This window comes from Berghia stephanieae, chromosome 2, assembly GCF_034508935.2.
Source record: "Berghia stephanieae isolate SIO BIC M18660-M18661 chromosome 2, UCSD_Bste_1.3, whole genome shotgun sequence".
Taxonomy (NCBI): domain Eukaryota; kingdom Metazoa; phylum Mollusca; class Gastropoda; order Nudibranchia; family Aeolidiidae; genus Berghia; species Berghia stephanieae.
In genome coordinates this window covers 118,614,867-118,634,324 of record NC_088361.1, presented here as the reverse complement: position 1 = coordinate 118,634,324, position 19,458 = coordinate 118,614,867, and the positions used below count along the sequence as shown (strand labels likewise).

The 19,458-nt window shown below is 37.1% G+C and overlaps 1 protein-coding gene across 2 annotated transcripts in view; it reads right to left on the bottom strand.

Moving 5' to 3' along the window:
* LOC144966404 (synaptic vesicular amine transporter-like) overlaps positions 1–19,458 on the bottom strand; it is a 96,906-nt gene that overhangs the window by 51,094 nt on the left and 26,354 nt on the right. For both annotated transcript variants that reach the window (XM_078902813.1, XM_078902814.1), the window contains 8 exons: positions 18,775–18,853; positions 17,152–17,169; positions 15,408–15,459; positions 13,921–13,984; positions 11,966–12,085; positions 10,428–10,473; positions 9,875–9,983; positions 8,952–9,100 (listed from right to left, as the gene is read on the bottom strand). In XM_078902813.1, the coding sequence (XP_078758939.1) occupies positions 9,050–9,100; positions 9,875–9,983; positions 10,428–10,473; positions 11,966–12,085; positions 13,921–13,984; positions 15,408–15,459; positions 17,152–17,169; positions 18,775–18,853 (539 nt within the window). In that variant the 3' untranslated portion in view covers positions 8,952–9,049. The remainder of the gene's footprint in view (positions 1–8,951; positions 9,101–9,874; positions 9,984–10,427; positions 10,474–11,965; positions 12,086–13,920; positions 13,985–15,407; positions 15,460–17,151; positions 17,170–18,774; positions 18,854–19,458) is intronic.

The following is a 19,458-nucleotide window of genomic DNA, read 5'->3' as shown; positions in this document are numbered from 1 at the left end:
TTTTTCCTGGCCCTAGTCGGAGTCCTGGCTGGGAGGGAAACGGTCAAATGCATAGTTATTGTTTTGGGAGATGATAATTTTTTCCTTGTAAATCATCTTTCTGTTATGTATTATTGTATGTGTTATTTTAAATGTATAATGTAAGTATTTGAGTGTGTTCCTCTTTGTTGGATTTTGTGCTTGTGTCTGGATAAGACTTATAGGTGATCTCAAACTAAGTACATTGGTGGTATGCTCTTGGAATTTACATCTGATCCCTATTTGTTCCCAGTTCCCCTTTGTCTTACTTTCTCTTGAGTGCTTTAATTGTAATTCTAGAACTTTTTACTATCCCATTTTCTTCCTTTTTACTGGCGCTGATATAACCTAAATGTGTTGCAAGCGCCGTAAAACCCTTAAAAACAAACAAAACAAATCCATCATCTTCCTGCTCATCATCCCGGCCCGGCATTTCACCATCTCCTTCGTCGCCACTGTTGTCAATCTCAAAGAGCACATCCAGCACACGACGAGGCACTCCACTCTCTTCAACATTATTCACCGGATTCACACCCGTAACTACGCCCTTGTTCCACTGTGTCACATACCTGGCATTGGGGGGGGGGGGGGGGGGGGCTTCACCCAGACTCGGGTCTCCCACAATGATCCTACATTTCTCAATCTCATCGTCACCTTCTTCTACTAAACCAACGGGATCTCTCCATCATAGCGAAATATAGCTCGATGTGGCACACAATCCGAGCTCATACCCTGTCGTGGTGACACGTTGTACCAATTTACCGCCTCTATTTGCAAATGATGTTTCCAAAACAGCCGAAATAACTTGTACGTTTCTTACCTCACTTTAATTGATGAATGCTGTAGGTTACGTTCTAGGTGTAGATGGGGACCCCCCTTCCGATCTTCTGCCTTCTAAAATCGATTATATCGCTCCAACCCGCATCGCCGTCGTTCACCAGTCTAACAGTTTCCTGTATATTGATGCCAACGCCGCCACTTCCTTTTTGCTGTTAAAATCTCTTGCGCATCTTTCACACCACAACACTGGGTGGGGTTCCTGACCTCCCATAATGGGCAGGGAGGTACTTGTTCTGTCTTCTATCCCACCGTATCTGTTTTCCAATATGCTTTCTGTCTTTGTCTTGGAATGAGATTACTTAGTTTTGTCCTGCCCCTGACTGGAGTCCTTGGCTGGGAGGGAGACAGTCAAATGTATAGTTATTGTTTTGTGAGATTATATTTGTCCCTTGTAAATCATCTCTGTGGTTTGTATTGTTATATTTGTTATTTTGAATGTAAAATGTAAACATTTGAGTGTGTTCCTCTTAGTGGGGGTCTGGGCTTGTGTCCGGATGAGACTTTTAGGTAATCGCAAACTAAGTACTTTGATGGTGTGCTCTTGGAATCTACATCTGTTCCCTATTTCAGCCAATTCCCCTTTGTCTTACCTTTTCTTGTGTGCTTTAATTGTTATTCTAGAACTTTTTTACTATCCATTTTTCTTCCTTTTTACTTATGTGTTGAAAGCGTAACTGCTTTCTGGTACTGTTTCATTTTCAGATCGTTATCTTACACCAGTGCTTGCACCTTGATTTGTCATATAAGTTTTTTATACATCTCTTATTGACTCAATGATTTGATTCAAGATATCCACATTACTTTTGGGTCTAGCTTGTTTGAATATATATTTCAGCCCAAAACATTTACAGCTCACATAAGCGGCCATACGCCCATAAAAAAAAGTACCGAAATGCCACTTCTCCTTTATCGAGACATGCGTAACATAATTTGTTGTGAGCGATAGCACTATTTTGATACGGGTCTCACTATGATGTCTTTGATCCTGAACACGCCAAGAAAGAGGATTTGGCTGGGTGGGGTTCCTACCTCCTATAGCGGGCAGGGAGGTACTTGCTGTGTCTTCTATCCCCTCTTATCTGTTTTTCAATTGCTTTCTGTCTTTGTCTTGGAATGACTTGGGTCGGAGTCCTTGGCTGAGAGGGAAATAGTCAAATCTATAGTTATAGTTTTGGGAGATGATATTTTTTTCCTTGTAAATCATCTCTCTGTTATGCATTGTATTATGTTTAGTTTACATATTAGATTATATGATTTGTAAACATTTGAGTGTATTCCTCTTAGTTGGGACCTGTGCTTGTGTATGGATGAGACTTTTAGTTTTAGGTGATCTCAAACTAAGTACTTTGACGGTGTGCTCTTGGAATCTACATCTGTTCCCTATTTGAACCAATTCCCCTTTGTCTTACCTTTTCTTTTGTGCTCTAATTGTAATTCTAGAACTTTTTACTATCCCATTTTCTTCCTTTTTACTGGCGCTGATATAACCTAAATGTGTTGCAAGCGCCGTAAAACCCTTAAAAACATAAAAACAAAGAGGATTTGGTATGCGGTTTCCATCAATTGATACTGGATACCTGAACTATAAAAATTGAATACAAAACTATGGATACTACCTACGCTAGACAAAGTTTTTGGTAATGTATTTGGAATGGGGTATGACTCTTTTTATTAAGTTGCATTGAGTTTAAGAGTGGTTTTGAAGTGGAATTGGGTCGCTGGTTTTTAAAATGAAGTCAGTTTTTGTTCTCCAATCAGTTCTCATTTTCCTCTTACCTTCAGGGGTTGTCTTTTTTGGAAAGATAAATTTTAAAAATATAATACATTGTTGATTCTCCGCTCGCTGGATTGTATTTCTTTAGTGCTGACACGAGAGAAAATGACAGCAGCATTTGAAACATCTCTTTATGATTCAGTTTAACCATAAAGCATGACAGAAAAGATAGATGAAATTTCTATTGCTTAAAATGCTTGTTTAATACTAATGTTCCATATTTTTCTTTTTTTCCCTTTTGGGGTCAGGTGTCTAGAGCTAACTAAATAGAGTGGTTATTTGATTCACAATGATAGTAATAGTAATGAAAAAGGACCTAAAGGTCTGTCGTCAGCAACCAAATTAGTAGGTAAATCTTTGCCGATGCTAGTTTTCGCTTGACAATTTGCCTGTCTGCATCAGTGTCAGAATGGATTATTTTACATTCAGCCTTTTTTTAAAGTCACTGTCGGAAAACTTTTCTCCTTGGTGTAATCATTTCAATGTTGAAAAGCACCTTCTTGCTCTGTATTTTGCATGTAGAATATATTTCGTGATGCTGGTGACTAAAATATCTTTAAGGTGATCTGGCAAAACCTATCGGAAGTCGGGGGAATTTGAAATCCCGTATTATTACATTTTTTAATTGAGTCACAAATTCTGAACAAAATGCAGCTTGAATTTTGTAATTATCTTAATTTGGGCCCCAAGTTAGTCACAAGTGAAGGGAGGGGGTGTGCTAAAAAAATTTAATCGGAGAAAATTACTTTTAAAGATAAGACATACAATTTTTTTACAAATTGTTTAAAATACAGTTACATACACCATCATCACTATAGCATTCATACTCAATAATAAAGATAAAGCCCTTCTGTAACACAAGGCACTTTTTTTGCCTTTCTTAACTTCAGGAGGAGGAGGAGGTTAATGTAGTGTGCGGCTTCATCCTCGCTGTCCGATTGCTCTCTCAGAGCTCATAGTTACAACGTTTGTGATTTTTATTTTTGTTATCAGATATTGATATTGACTTCTAGATATTGTAAATTATGATACAAAATTGAAAGAAAAATGCGACCAGCCTTTTGACTTTATTGATCACACAATAGTTCACACAAGAATTTAAATGGAATGTGGGGGGACTATTGCACTTTTCGTTTTGTTCATGCATGTGCGCCGTTGTTTTACTGACTCGGTGGTAGTTTGCTTTCATGCGCACTTATTGTATTCAAAAGAGTGAACAATGACAAAAAGAATGATAAGTAATATGATCGGTCTTCGTCCTTCAGCGCTGAATTGAAATATTCTACACCAGATCAGAGGTAGATTTTAGGTCAATTTCGAGTTATTTCGTATCGATAGAAGTCACAAAAATATCAAATTAAATTATTTATCAGCTTGACATGGGCTACTCTTTCGTGAAAATGTAGTAGGATGTCTAATAAAAACGATTAAGTAAAAAATAAAAATCATACAGATAACAATTTCACCTTTATTCGCTCGTATCTCGAAACTAACTCGCACGGGTTTTGCCAGATCTCCTCACAATTACTTTTGCGACTGTTTTGTTGATTTTTAAAAATTTCGAACGGCTGCAGACCATTAAAAATATGTATCGTCAAAACCTTTTTTATCGTTAACTTTCTAGAGGCTATGCTTTGTTTTGTTTTTAAGAGTTTTACGGGGCTTGCGACACATTTAGATCACTTGCGCTCAGTAAAAAGGAAGAAATGGGACAGTCAAATATTCTAGATTTACAATGAAAAGCATACAAGAAAATAAAAGGGGAATTATTCAAATATGGAACAAATGTAGATTCCAAGAGTTTACTATCATTTTGCATATTTTGAGATGACCTAAAAATCCCATCCAGATACAAGCACAGGATCTCACGTAGGTAGAGGAGCACATTCAAATGATTACATTATACAACAGTAGGATATCAGAGATGATTTACAAAGGGAACAAGGGGAAAAATATTACCTCCCTAAACTAACACTGTACATTTGACTGTTTCCCTCCCAGTCGAGGACTCTGGTCTGGGCTAGGACAAAACCCAGTAATCTCATTCCAAGAGAAAGACAGAAAGCAACTTAGAAAACAGATATAAGGGCATAGAAGAAAGTGATCTCCCTTCCCACTATGGGAGGTCAGGAACCCCACCCAGACCTTTCTGTGCTTTAAACATTAATGTTTAATAACAAGAATGGAAAATCGTTTTGGTGTTTAGTCACACGGGCTCAAAGTTTAAACATAATATGAAAAATCAATTTGCTCTCATTTCCTTATGTGAGTATGGAGTTTCAAAATTCAAAAAGTGTTTTTCACGACTGTCAGAATACTTTATGAATATAGTAAGAGAACCCCATTTTGAAAAATTGTCTCTTGTGATGGGTAAATAGAGGGTATGAGAGAGAGAGAGCAAACTGGTTTGCCGGGTATTTGATTCGCATCAGTTCCTTCTTATATAATAGTAATTCAGAAGCTTGTGGGGGTAAATGATGCAATGTATAATCGGATGTATTTTATATACGACTTTTTGATGGTTCTTCCTTCTTTTACATTAGAAGCGGGGTTAATCTTATTTATTGAATTCAGGGCATTAACCCCTTGCTTTTGATATGTCAACTTTCCTGCAATAATGTATATTGTAGCAGCTTTGTAATCAAAATAAATCAAGTTATCCTGGTTTGTGTTCGTGTTTTCACCTCTTTTAATTACAGCATTTGATCATTTTTTAACATCTCATTTGTCTTCCTTTCCCCGGGCCTTTGTAAGCACATTAACTCAATCATCTTTTGCTGGGTGGGGATCCTGACCTCCCATAGTGGGCAGGGAGGTACATGCTCTGTCTTCTATCCCCCATACCCGTTTCCCAATTGTTTCCTGTCATTGTCTTGGAATGAGATTACTTAGTTTTGCCCTGATCCTTGCCGGAGCTCCTTGGCTGGGAGGGAAACAGTCGAATGTATAGTTATAGTTTTGGGAGATGATATTTTTTTCCTTGTAAATCATCTGTTATATATTGTATTATGTTTAGTTTACATATTATATTATATAATTGGTAAACATTTGAGTGTATTCCTCTTAGTTGGGACCTGTGCTTGTGTCTGGATGAGACTTTTAGGTGATCTCAAACCAAGTGCATTGGTGGTATGCTCTTGGAATCTACATCTGATCCCTATTTGTTCCCAGTTCCCTTATGTCTTACAACTCTTTACTATCCCATTTTCTTCCTTTTTACTAGCGCTGATATAACCTAAATGTGTTGCAAGCGCCGTAAAACCATTAAAAACAAACAAAAACAATCATCTTTTGACTATCCCAACATCTGAATTTTACTGAATTGATATTTTGATTGCCCCACGTTCCATTTTAGTTACAATCATATGACAAAGGAATAAGGTAAACCTTATTATTGATGACTTTATGATGGTCACCCGCCCGCCAGCACGCCATAAAAGCAACATTAACCGTCACTTCTATACCATCCATCCTTCATTTTCTGTCACTCTCTCCATGACAATCCTACCTGTTCCTGAGATGTGTTGTCCTGCAGAGCCAATTACCCTGGTATTTTAGCATTAAACGAACAATTTTAATTGCGTGTTTCCCTTTTGATGCGACTCTTGTCTGTATAGAAGTACTTTTTCCTGAGATCTCGCATGCCAAGTTACCAGTCCAATGGATGTGGTGTGGAGAGTGGTTAGAAAGAAACTTCGACTTTTAAAACTTTGTTCTGGCGTCTTTTAGGCGGAAGGGGGTAAACGGTAGCCCGTAAAAAAACGAGCATTTATATAGGGCAATATCCACTAGACGGTCTCAAAGCGCTTTACAAGCTCCAAGGGTCCCCCTCGCCAACAACACGTTTTCCAAGAACTTGACTTTGCTCTGACGGGGACTCTAACCCTGGGCCTATCGATCTCAAGATGAGTGCCATACCAAAGATCATATAGCCATCATCATTCATCTTCCTTTTTCCCCGTCGCTAAAAGTGCCTCGATGAAGTTCCATATAATATACATGAATAAGTCTTTATTCTCATCTGTCAATGTCTCCTTTCATGTGACTTTCAGTTCCTGTGGTTTTGACAATATCAAGTCATTTCAGCGAGTAAGAGAAGGAAGACGGTACATAAAACTTCATCATTTATTAAAAGACAATATTCTCACTTGGATTACACATACCTGAGAAAAATGGCAAAGTAGGATTACAAGATATTCCAGCAGCAATCTTTTATGTTGTTATGTTTTTAAGAGTTTTACGGCGCTTGCAACACATTAAGATATCAGCGCCAGTAATATGGAAGCAAATGGGATAGTAAACAGTTCTAGAATTACAATTAAAGAGCCCAAGAAAAGGTAAGACAAAGCTGAATTGGTGGTAGTAGTAGTAGGTATGGCTACACCTCCAAATTTATTTCGTCAACCCAGCATCTAAAGTCTTCCTCCGCCCTAAGGACGGTTTCGTAGCCACCTTCAAGTTTAGTGACTGGGTAGGTGGAGGACGATGTGATCGCTGGTCTCTGGGGCTGCCTGACATTTCTGGCAGGTATCACTGTTTCGTAGTTTCCATCTTCACATATTTGATGCAGTTCTGCCATGTCCAGTTAATAGGCGATTTGAGGAAGTCCAGTATTTCCTGGCGTTATTGAATTCAGGCACTCTTTTGGTTGGATCTTTAATGATGTTTCCTCCTCTTGGTGTTTCCCTGTTCCACATTTCTCTCCAGTTTTCCTCCACACTGAAGTCTGCCATTTTTGTTAGGTGGAACGGTCTTCTCGATTTGAGTCTTGTTGTTGAAGGTGCCTGCTTTATTATTGATTTTATGGGAATGTTGTCTGTGGCTTCATCAATCCTTGCATGCATCCTTTGGTTAGCTTCTTGTCGTCTAAGACTTGGTGGTGCAATGTCGCTCAGTGTTGGGAGCCACTGAGTTGGAGTTGACTTGAGACATCTTGTTATAATTCTCATTGATTCTCTTAGTCGGATGTCAATGCGGTTTACATGTGGGCTTATCCAAACAGGGGCACAGTATTCTCCGACACTATAGCACAGTGCCAAAGCAGACGTTCTCAGTACCTGTGGTGAGGCTCCACAGGTTGTACTTGCGAGTTTTCTCACCAGGCTGTTTCTTTTTGCGATTTTATTTGCGGTTCCCTCAATATGTTTGCGATAATTTAGTTGTCTGTCCAATGTAATGCCGAGGTATTTAGGGTTGGGGTCTGGGGGAAGTATTGAGTATCGGCTGCGATCTTCAGTTCTTTTGTTGCCTCTTGATTATTCAAGTGGAAGTTTGTGGATACTGATTTGGTGGTAATCATTTTTAGGTACCACCTATCAAAATATTGTTTCAGGCGTGTGGTGTCTTTACTTAGAACTTCTTCCATCTCTTTCCAGTTAATGCCCAGTCACCATCGTATCCAAGTTTGAGTGCTTCGCAGTTTGACATGGAGATATAAACATTGAAGAAAGTTGGTGCCAAAACTGAACCTTGTGGTACCACATTTTTAATTTTGCGTGTTTTGCCTTTGTGTTCTCCCAGTATGATATGAAATTGTCTTGTGCCAGTCATGGTAGACAGCAGTTTGAGCGTCTTTCTACAAGAAATCATTTTGGAGAGTTTTAACATCAGTCCGCCTGTCCAAACATTGTCGTAAGCTGAACCGGTGAATTGGTTAAAATATGAAAAAGATGTATATTCCAAGAGCACACTATCAAAGTAGGTACTTTGTTTGTTTTTAATGATTTTACGGTGCTTGCAACACATTTAGGTTATATCAGCGCCAGTAAAAAGGAAGAAAATGGGATAGTAAAAAGTTCTTGAAAGAAAGACAAAAGCACAAGACCCAACAAAGAGTAATACACTCAAATGCTTACATTATACATTCAAAATAACAAATATAATAATAATTAACAGAGAGCTGATTTACAAGGAAAAAAAATATCATCTCCCAAAACAATAACTAAGCATTTCCCTCCCAGCCAGGACTCCGGCCAGGGCCAGGACAAAACCAAGTAATCTCATTCCAAGAGAAAGACAGAAAGCATGTTGGAAAACATAAAAGGGGATAGAAGACGCAGTATGTACCTCCCTGCCCACTTCACTATGGGAGGTCAGGAACCCCACCCAGTTATCAAATAGAAATGAATGGTACAAACTAAATGTTTTGTCGATCAAAATCCATAGGGACAAAGTTTCCCCTTGAGGTAAAGTCACCCTATTAGACGGTTTACATAAAACATAATATAATATATGGTTCACTGTGGCCACAGCCGTACCAGAGATACCCACTCTTCCAAATAGCAATGAATGGCTACAAGTACAAGAAAGAAACACTTGAATTCATGATTATCGTATCATGCTGATTTATTGAATTTCAAGCAATTAAAATAACAATAAAATAACATGCGAACGAATTGTTTTCACTTAATGTGATGATCATGTGTAAGTGTTGCTGCTGGCTTCATCTGTTTTTGGAATTAACTGGCTCTGAAAAATAAAACAAGGCATGATTTTAATGGCGCAAGAATTGATTATGGTTCTGCATGAACAAAAAAATAGTGCATTTCTACCTTTTCGCGATGCTAAATGCGCTCATGAATGTTGAATTCCATTTTATAGACTTGCCTGATACGAGTCTTTTTGGACTTGCAATCTTACAACTTTCGCCACTGCTTATATCCCGGTTATCATTCACATCTGTGGCAGTATCAAAATGCATGTAAAGTGCGTAAGAACACTTGTGCGGCTATGTGGTCTAGTGGTATGACACTCGCTTTCGGATCGGAGGGTCCTGGGTTCTAGCCTCGCTCGGCGCATAGTTGAGTCCTTGGAAAAGGCTTTTTACTCATTCTCTCACCGTACTCAGGTGTAAAATGAGTGCCTGGCCGTTAAGAGCGTTGTCTTTGTCCGATATCGCCTAACAGGCTTCATGTCCCGTCCTACATGTTAAATGTTGCTGTTGACCAGGGACCCCTTGTAAAGCGCTTTGAGCACATTTTAGTGGATATTGCGCTATATAAAAGCTCAATTTGAATTTGAAACACTACAAACGGTCAGATTTTTATTTTTTGTAATTGTTTATTTTGACACCCATTCCATTATTGGCCTTGCTAAACACCGGTCAGGTTTGTTCACATTCTGTTCAAATGCACACGACTACACTTTATATCATTTAAGGGCTTCGAGTCTGGTATCTCGGCGGAGTTATAGCGCTATATAAGTTTTCAGCATTTTATCATCTGGTATAAATACAGTTTTTACCTGCTCTACGGCTTCCTCTGTAGAATCTTCTCGTCTTGCAGGAACATTCTGTAGTAAGCAAACTATCGGTGACGTCACGACAGTCAAAGCTCCTATTGATATAAGTGTCCTGTATCAATCAAAAATTGTATAATTCTAAAATATTGATCGTTTGGCTTATAATGGTACCATCATTCAACGAACCTGTCTAGAAGGGAAGGAAGAATATAACTCATAAAATAATATGTCATTTGACGGGCAATATAAACAGTTGTGAAATAAAAATGAAAGGGAGTTGCTTATATACGAGTACTATACCAATCTGCTTGCAGTATAATTCGCCTAAAAACTGTTCTTTACCTTGAACCAAGGGAAATAACAAGACATTTAATTTATGATTGGTGCGGATTGGGCTGGATAGTTGTACATTTATATTTTTTCGTTGTGTCCGATATGGAAAGGAAACTTTTTAAAAACCAGATTACGTATGTGATTGTTTTCAGTCCATCGTGTGATTTGATGCATTTTTAATCAACGCAATTATTTGAATGGTCAAGATAAATGCAATACTCACCAAGTAAAGCCGATACTGTCTACCATGGGGCCACTGATTCCTGGACCTGAATGTTCGTATTGGAAAATCATTAATTACACGTCAGTATAACATGTATGAATGAACGGTAATTTCCTATAGGCCTACGTTGAACAGAATTGACCAGCGTGTTTTGTGGGGTTTTTTAAAAAAATTATTACGCTTAGAGCCCGTGACATCGGGGTAAAGCGATATATAAATGCCATTTATTATTATTATTATTATTATTATTATTATTATTATTATTATTATTATTATTATTATTATTATTATTATTATTATTATTATTATTTTAAAATCAAAGTTTGGGTTAAAATGGACGTGTACCTATTCACACGCCTGATAACCCAAATTGTAATGGTCTCATTGTTGTGATTGAAAACACAAATTATTATCCCTTACAACAATGTGATTAGATCATGCCCATAGTTGTAATCAGTTATCAGACCTGCAACTATGTGCACGTTGTATACCAACTTTCTTCCCTATACCCTTATTTCACCTAAATAAAAATATATTAGCCTGATAACGTCGATTAAGATTAATGTCTCGGGTTACGTTTTCCAGTCTTAAATCGTCTAATCAATAAAGTTAAAATTGAAGATATGCAAACATCCAATCTATTTTTTAAATAGCCACACAAACTCATCATCATCTATATTCAATCATTCTCAACGTGGAGTTGTAGCCATACGAAACTACTACTACATTCTCGTTTAAATATTTAACCTGAACGCGTCTGGTCCAAGAAGTTTTAAATCTCATCAAGATAGTATGCAAGGTATCTGTCGCCCAATGTATCACGTATTTTGATAATTGTGCACAGTAATCGGTAACTCGGGCTTTAATTTGTGAGAAAAAGAGACCCAGTTTTGTGTGCTTCAATGGACTGGACACCCAAGTCTTCAACATAACTTTCTTAATCTCTGATGCCCTGCTATTTTGTTTGTTTTTAAGGGTTTTACGGCGCTTGCAACACATCTAGGTTATATCAGCGCCAGTAAAAAGGAAGAAAATGGGATAGAAAGTTCTAGAATGACAATTAAAGCAGCCAAGAGAAAGCAAGACAAAGTGGAACTGGGAACAAATAGGGATCAGATGTAGATTCCAAGAGCATACCACCAATGTACTTAGTCTGAGATCACCTAAAAGTCTTATCCAGACACAGGCACAGTCCCCACTAAGAGGAATACACTCAAATGTTTACAAATAATATATAGATAATACATAATACAGTGCATAACAGAGAGATGATTTACAAGGAAAAAAAATATCTCCCAAAACTAACTATTCATTTGACTGTTTCCCTCCCAGCCAGAGTATCCGGCCAGAGCCAGGACAAAACCAAGTAATCTCATTCCAAGACAAAGACAGAAAGCATGTTGGAAAACTGTTATAAGGGGATAGAAGACACAGTATGTACCCCCCCCCCCCCTGCCCACTATGGGAGGTCAGGAACCCCACCCAGGATGCCCTGCTACTTAAATGATCTATTTTACCAATGAAACAGACATTATTACCTATTGCAAAAGCAAGGCAAAAGGCATTGTCCGTGATGGCGTATGCACTTCCATAGACAGGCTCGTGACGATGGTCCACCAAATATCCCACATGTGGAAGCAAGCTTGAGCTTACGAGAGCTGGTCGGTAGGAGGAAAGAGGAAAGAATAAAAAACATTTATAAAAAGCGAAGTGACATTCGTCAGTTCTGACGACTGGGCGCGAGCGCCTGTTTGTCTGAATGGATACAAAAGAGAGTGCCAGACAAGTAATAGGGAAATGTCGATTTTTTCTGTTAAAAATGTCAATTATTTTAAAATCTTTTTAGATACCTGAAATTTATATAAATGTGTATTAAACAAGTAAAATTAGTGGTTTGAGACAAATGGCAAAATTTTAAGTCAAACATTACAAACCCGCCAAAAAAAAAAAAAAGAACAAAATCAAAAAAAAACAAAAAAACTCAAATTTGTTAGCCCCGAATTTGTTTGGTCCTGATTGCACGTTGTTTTTTGTTTTTGTTTGTTTTGTTTTGTTTTTTAAGTTTTTAAATTGTTTTTTGTTTGTAGTAGTAGTACTAGTAGTAATAGTAGTAGTAGTAGTAGTAATAGTAGTAGTAGTAGTAGTAGTAGTAGTAGTAGTAGTAGTAGTAGTAGTAATACTAGTAGTAATAATAGTAGTAAGAATAGTAGTAATAGTAGTAGTAATCGTAGTAGTAGTAGTAGTAGTAGTAGTAGTAGTAATAGTGGTAGTAGTAGAAGTAGTAGTAGTAATAGTGGTAGTAGTAGAAGTATAGTATAGTAGTAGTAGTAGTAGTAGTAGTAGTAGTAGTAGTAGTAGTGGTAGTAGTAGTGGTAGTAGTAGTAGTGTAGTAGTAATAGTAGTAGTAGTAGTAGTAGTAGTAGTAGTAGTAGTAGTAGTAGTAGTAATCGTAGTAGTAGTATCGTAGTAGTAATAGTAGTAGTAGTAGTAGTAGTAGTAGTAGTAGTGATGATAGTAGTAATAGGGGTGGTAGCAGCATCAGCAGTAATAGTAGTAGTAGTAGTAGTAGTAGTAGTAGTAGTAGTAGTAGTAGTAGTAGTGGTAGTATTAGTAATAGTAGTAGTAGTAGTAGTAGTAGTAGTAGTAGTAGTAGTAGTAGTATTAGTAGTAGTAGTATTAGTAATAGTAGTAGTAGTAGTAGTAGTAGTAGTAGTAGTAGTAGTAGCAGTAGTATTAATAGTAGTAGTAATAATAATAGTAAGAAGAGTAGTAAAAATAGCAGTAATAGTAGTAGTAATTGTAGAAGTAGTAGTAGTAGTAGTAGTAGTAGTAGTAGTAGTAGTAGTAGTAGTAATAGTGGTTGTAGTAGTAGTAGTAGTGTAGTAGTAGTAGTAGTAGTAGTAGTAGTAGTAGTAGTAGTAGTAGTAGTAGTAATCGTAGTAGTAATAGTAGTAGTAGCAGTAGTAGTAGTAGTAGTAGTAGTAGTAGTAGTAGTAGTAGTAGTAGTAGTAGTAGTAGTAGCAGTAGCAGCAGCAGCAGTAGTAGTAGTAGTAGTAGTAGTAGTAGTAGTAGTAGTAGTAGTAGTAGTAGTAGTAGTGATGATTGTAGTAATAGGGGTGGCAGCAGCAGCAGCAGTAGTAGTAGTAGTAGTAGTAGTAGTAGTAGTAGTAGTAGTAGTAGTAGTAGTAGTAGTAGTAGTAGTATCAGCAGCAGCAGTAGTAGTAGAAGTAGAAGTAGGAGGAGAAGGAGGAGGGGGTGGAGTGCGTACTAAAGTAACAACATTTGTATTTCAGAGAAGTCTCATTCTCATTTGAATTAAAACAGTTTATATCATAGCATATCAAATCACATCATACCACATCCGTAAAGTGTTTTTGGGCCAATTGGTCTTTGATTAGCATGTGTAGTTAAATCTTTATTAAGGATAAATCGGGAATTGATTAGTTCTGTATCAAGCGTTATAGTACTTATATTTTATGTAACCCCAACCTACCTAATCCTAATCCGTTGATGGACAGAGGAGCAATTAATCCGTAGATGTCTCTACAAAATGGGACCTGTTGATTTTATAAGAAATCTTGTAATTTTTCAATAAATTATCACAAACGAAAAATAGAAATACTTTCGCGTAGGCTAGAATTTTTACAAAAAAATATTTGCTCATTGAATAATTAGCAATATATTCATGTTTTTATGAGCGCCACCACTGAAGAACTTACCCCATCCAATAATCATTTTTGATTTTTTAAAAATAATCTCCCTACTCTTTAAATACTTGTTTTTTGTTTGTTTTTAAGGGTTTTACGGCGCTTGCAACACATTTAAGTTATATCAGCGCCAGTAAAAAGGAAGAAAATGGGATAGTAAAAAGTTCTAGAATTACAATTGAAGCACCCAAGAAAAAGTAAGACATAGGAGAACTGGCAACAAATAGGGATCAGATGTAGATTCCAAGAGCATACCACCAATGTACTTAGTTTGAGATCACCTATAAGTCTCATCCGGACACATTAAAAATAACAAATATAATAATACATAGCAGAGAGATGATTTACAAGTTTAAAAATATCATCTCCCAAAACAATAACTATGCATTTGACTGTTTCCCTCCCAGCCAGGACTCCGACCAGGGCCAGGAAAAAAAAAAGTAATCTCATTCCAAGACAAAGACAGAAAGCATGTTGGAAATCAGATACACTGGGATAGAAGACACAGTATGTACCTCCCTGCTCACTATGGGAGGTTAGGAACCCCACCCAGTCTTTAAATACTTCATCTCAAACTAAATCTTGAGCTTTGATATAGCACAATATGAACTAAATGAACTCAGAGCGTTAGACTATGTTTCACAAGCCAACAGCAACACAAATAGGACGAGACATGATTCCAGTAAGGCGCAATTACAATATTTTTTTTCGACAGAGATAACGCTGTTACTGGTCAGGTACTCATTCATGGGGCAGCATGGCTCAGCGGTACGGTGTTTGCTTCGTACCTGAAAGGTACCGAGTTCGATCACCCGCCGCTGCGCTGTGTGGCCATGAGCAAATCACCTTACCCAAGCTCAATTTGCGTCGCTGCATTGCGGCTGACGCTTGGGTTATTCCAGTTTTCACTTAAAATAGGCGCTAGAGACAAATTCTCTCTATGGGATGAATAAAGGGAATTTTTTATATTTTTTTACACTTAAATGCAGCGAGAGAGTGCGACTAAAGAGCTTTTTCTTTGCGCCGCACCGCGGAACTCGAACCGGAGACCTGCGAGTCCACAGTTTAGTGCTATATCCCAACACCACAAAAAAAACCCTCAGCTCCTCTATCTATACTTCTGGCACATTCTTCTACCCTTTCCGCTCCTGATTTTTTCACTCTCTATCCTTGAACGTCATATTTAACTAATTTCTTATATAAAGCCGACTGACCAGAGGATATTACTGTCGATGTCACTCACCTCTATAAACTATTATAAAGTTTTACTTACCACTACAATAGAACCACCGAGTAGAAGAATGCCTACAAAAGCGGTCACCCAGCTGAAATTAACAGTAGGTCATTCAAATGTCAACATTGTATTAATATCGAAATAAAAATGTGCAAATATTGAATTTGTCATCTGTCAATATTATACGATTTTTGCCGGTATCAGGAATTAGATTGACCCGAGTTGAGAGTCCGAGTCAAGGCGGTTACAAATCGTATTCTAACACCTTATTCTCATATACCTATCTAAGAAAATGAATGAATATAAAATGGTAAAATTAGATGAATTATAACACTGCGCACCACGTTATCAATTGATCAGATAACTAATATTTATTTTTAAAATTTTTAATTGAGCTTTATATTACGCAATATCCACTAAATGTGCTCAAAGCGCTTTAGAAGGGGTCCCTGGTCAATAGCAAAATTTAACATGTAGGACGGGACATGCCGCCTGTTAGGCGATATTACAATTTTTTCGGACAAAGACAACGCTGTTAAGGGCCAGGTACTCATTTTACACCTGAGTACGGTGAGAGAAAGTGAGTAAAGAGCCTTTTCCAAGGACTCAGCTATGCGCGAGCGCGAGGCTCGAACCCAGGACCTTCCGATCCGAAAGCGAGTGTTATACCACAAGACCACAAAGCCGCACAAAATATTTGACCCGAATTTTGATAGGAACGAAGAATAAAGGGGGTGATATAATAAATGTATACAAAAACGTGTTAATAATGTGTTACTCGATTCAAGAAAGAAGGAAACTGACGTCACTTAGCTCTTTGTTATTGTTTTTAGCCAGCGATTTATATGAGTGGTTCTAAGTTGTATCAGTCAGACTATACACGTTCAAGTTTGCGCATAGTTTTGTGTGTTGGTATGTCACTTCCGGCTGGCGAATGTTGTGAGGTTTTTGGGGGTTTTTTTACTAATCGCACAGTATCAATAAAATGGTCAACTAACTTAAGATCAGTGACAATGTTAAAATAATTGGGGGGTCAGCTAGAAATGCACTTGACAAGCATGGAATCTGAACCCATTGTCCATCTATGGTAGTGCCTTCATGCTATCTAGTTTATTATGATCTAGGGTGATAGGGTAGTTACAAAGTCAGATTAAATGACAAGTAGTTTTTTACAAAACAATGCGTCCTGCTCATTGGTAACGAAATTGAAATATCACTTTAGCGAGAAGCCGGGTATGCTTTGGTCCGAGCCTTGTGGTTGCTGCAAATCGGCTGCCTTTTGTTTATCTAAGTTATGTCTACAGCTTTGGAGATTTGATTAAGTTTAGAAAATTTGGATCACTCAATGTTAAGACGTCAATACTAATTAATAGTCGGGATGCAATATGACAAGAAGATTGATTATAAATAGCTTTATAGGTTTAATTGTATAAAAATATATCAAATTATAGCTCAATGAGAGAAATGAGGGTGAGATGAGGAGCGGTCAAGGAAGAAACAGTAAACCACACAGAGGGAGGGAGAGAGAGAGAGAGGGAGAGAGAGAGAGAGAGAGAGAGAGAGAGAGAGAGGGGGGGGAGGAGGGAAAGAAAGAGATGGAGAGAGAGAGAGAGTGTGTGTGTGAGTGTAAGTGTGTGTGTTTGTGTGTGTGTGTGTGTTTGTGTCTATGTGTGTGTGTATTTGTGTGTGTGTATTTGTGTGTGTGTGTGTGTGAATAAGTTGAGAAGGAAAACGAGAATAAGAAAAATACTTTTTATGAGAAAGAAAAGGAGCGTGAACTTACCGGTGAGATACATCATAGCTGAAAATGAAAAGTGGAAGGTATTAACAATGGGACATGCACCATCACTCCCAATTCATTCAGTTCACACATACTTCCCTATGTTTTTTTCTGATATCATTTATTCAGTAATGAATGGTCCGGGCTTAAACCTTTGTTCAGCGAGAGAAAAAAACAATTGCAAGGGCAATAGAAAGATGATCATTGCGTCTTGCCTGTAAGTTGATGGAAAATCTAAAAAGTTTCTCTCCTTTATTTATTGATTAACCCTAAAATACGATATTAGACTTTTGGCTTTTTCTAGATCCTACAAAAAGTATTGTTTTTGTTGTTTGCTAATGAAAAGTGTATAGCCTCAACCGTTCCGTGCGAGTATTCTGATCTCATTTTAAAGCAGTTATATTAATGTTTGTTTAATAATTTTATAGTCTAGTTTCTAGCTGCTTAATGTTCACGATATTATTGATTCCAATTCTTCTATAAACATTTAGAATATAAAACCACAATAAAATATGGGGCTAAATCACTCTTGCTGAATCATTAAACCATTGCAAAAAAAATGGAATTAAAGAATTCACACTTGTATCATTTGCAGTTTTATCTAAGATAGTCTTTTTACGACATGTCCTTTATTTAATTCTATTGATGAGAGATGTGAATAAAGCCTTCTAACCCTTTGAAATAGAAGTTATACGTGCATGGGAACGTATTTGGAATTAGGCTTTTCGCGTCCACCGTTTTATTAACTAAATTATAATTAAATAAATAAATGTGCATCACCTCGTGCAGTCATGACGACATGGGGAAAAGCGAGAATTTCTCAACTCCACACCTCGAATTAAGTAAAATGAAAGATAGTTTTAATTGTATATTAATTCGTCCGCTTCCGTTATCCAATCAATTGGTATGATACACTATTGTCTTATCCCTTTTTAAAAAATAATTCGGCCAGAGTTTTTGTTCCATGTTACATAAATAAAATAAGTTGACCCAGACTTGAGTTAAAAATCAAACTTTAGACTTCCATTTGAAGTCTCAGGTCTAAGAATCTTCGACAAGTTGAGGTTGTCTTAATCTATCGACATAATATGAAGTAAGTTTTGTTGTCGATAGGAAATAAGCTGCTTTGTCAGTGTACAGGAAACCCTGTCATTTTTGTTTGTACGGGAAACCCTGTCATTTTGGTGTGTACGGGGAAACCCTGTCATTTTGATGTGTACGGGAAACCCTGTCATTTTGGTGTGTACGGGAAACCCTGTCATTTTGGTGTGTACGGGAAACCCTGTCATTTTGGTGTGTACGGGAAACCCTGTCATTTTGGTGTGTACGGGAAACCCTGTCATTTTGGTGTGTACGGGAAAGCTTGTCATTTGGTGTTAAGTTTCACGAGGGTAAAAAGTGGGATAGCTTATCAGAACAGCGTATAAAAGTAACATGGATATACGGATCTGTGGAATTTAATTGGGTATTATTCATAATATAGTAACTACTTGCAAACATTTTAAAAACTTAAGTCAATAAAACAATTTGCTGGGTCGGAGAGAGTGCCCAGTCAAATATTTTTGAATGTTGAAGTAAGAAACTTGTCATGTTATTTATTTCCCTAATATTTAAAACAATGCTTACCGTTGACATCGATGGATAATGCAACCAAAAATATTCAGCGACAATAAATATATAAGTGTATTTGGGATGAAAGCCACACCTAGGGGATATAAATGAAATAAAAAGATACTTTAAAAATAATTTCATGTAACCCAAGAAAAAAATGAATTGTATTCAATTAAGTTACTAATTTCATCCATAATTAAAAGCAAAATATAAAAATATCAGAACAGATCCTTTTTTTTTTCAAAACCGTTGCGTTGTGTCTGAAAGTATAATATTATAATCAACTACCCATGTGACAAATTGTTGCTATGATGACAAAACTTACTTGTCCAACTCCTGCGCTCTTTATCGGAAATTATTCTTTCGAATTTTTTAAATAATTGAACCGTCTTAGATTCACACTTTTGATATATAAAGGCAAACTGTTGACTTGAATCATCGGTAAAATAGGACTAGATAATAATAAGATAGTTAATGCCTTGGGTGTAATACGATGACTATTTTTTCAACCAAGCACTAGTAGAATTAATGGCGTCAATCAACCAAAGCGTAAAATTTGTGGGTTAAAAAGAAAGTGAAGGTTGAAAGTTGAAGTGAATGTTTAATAAATTCTGCGCAGCTTTTTCAAAACGATGGTTCGACCCTCTAAAGAGGCATCCTTAGTATACTGGAATTCTCTCTGATCAATGATGTTCATTG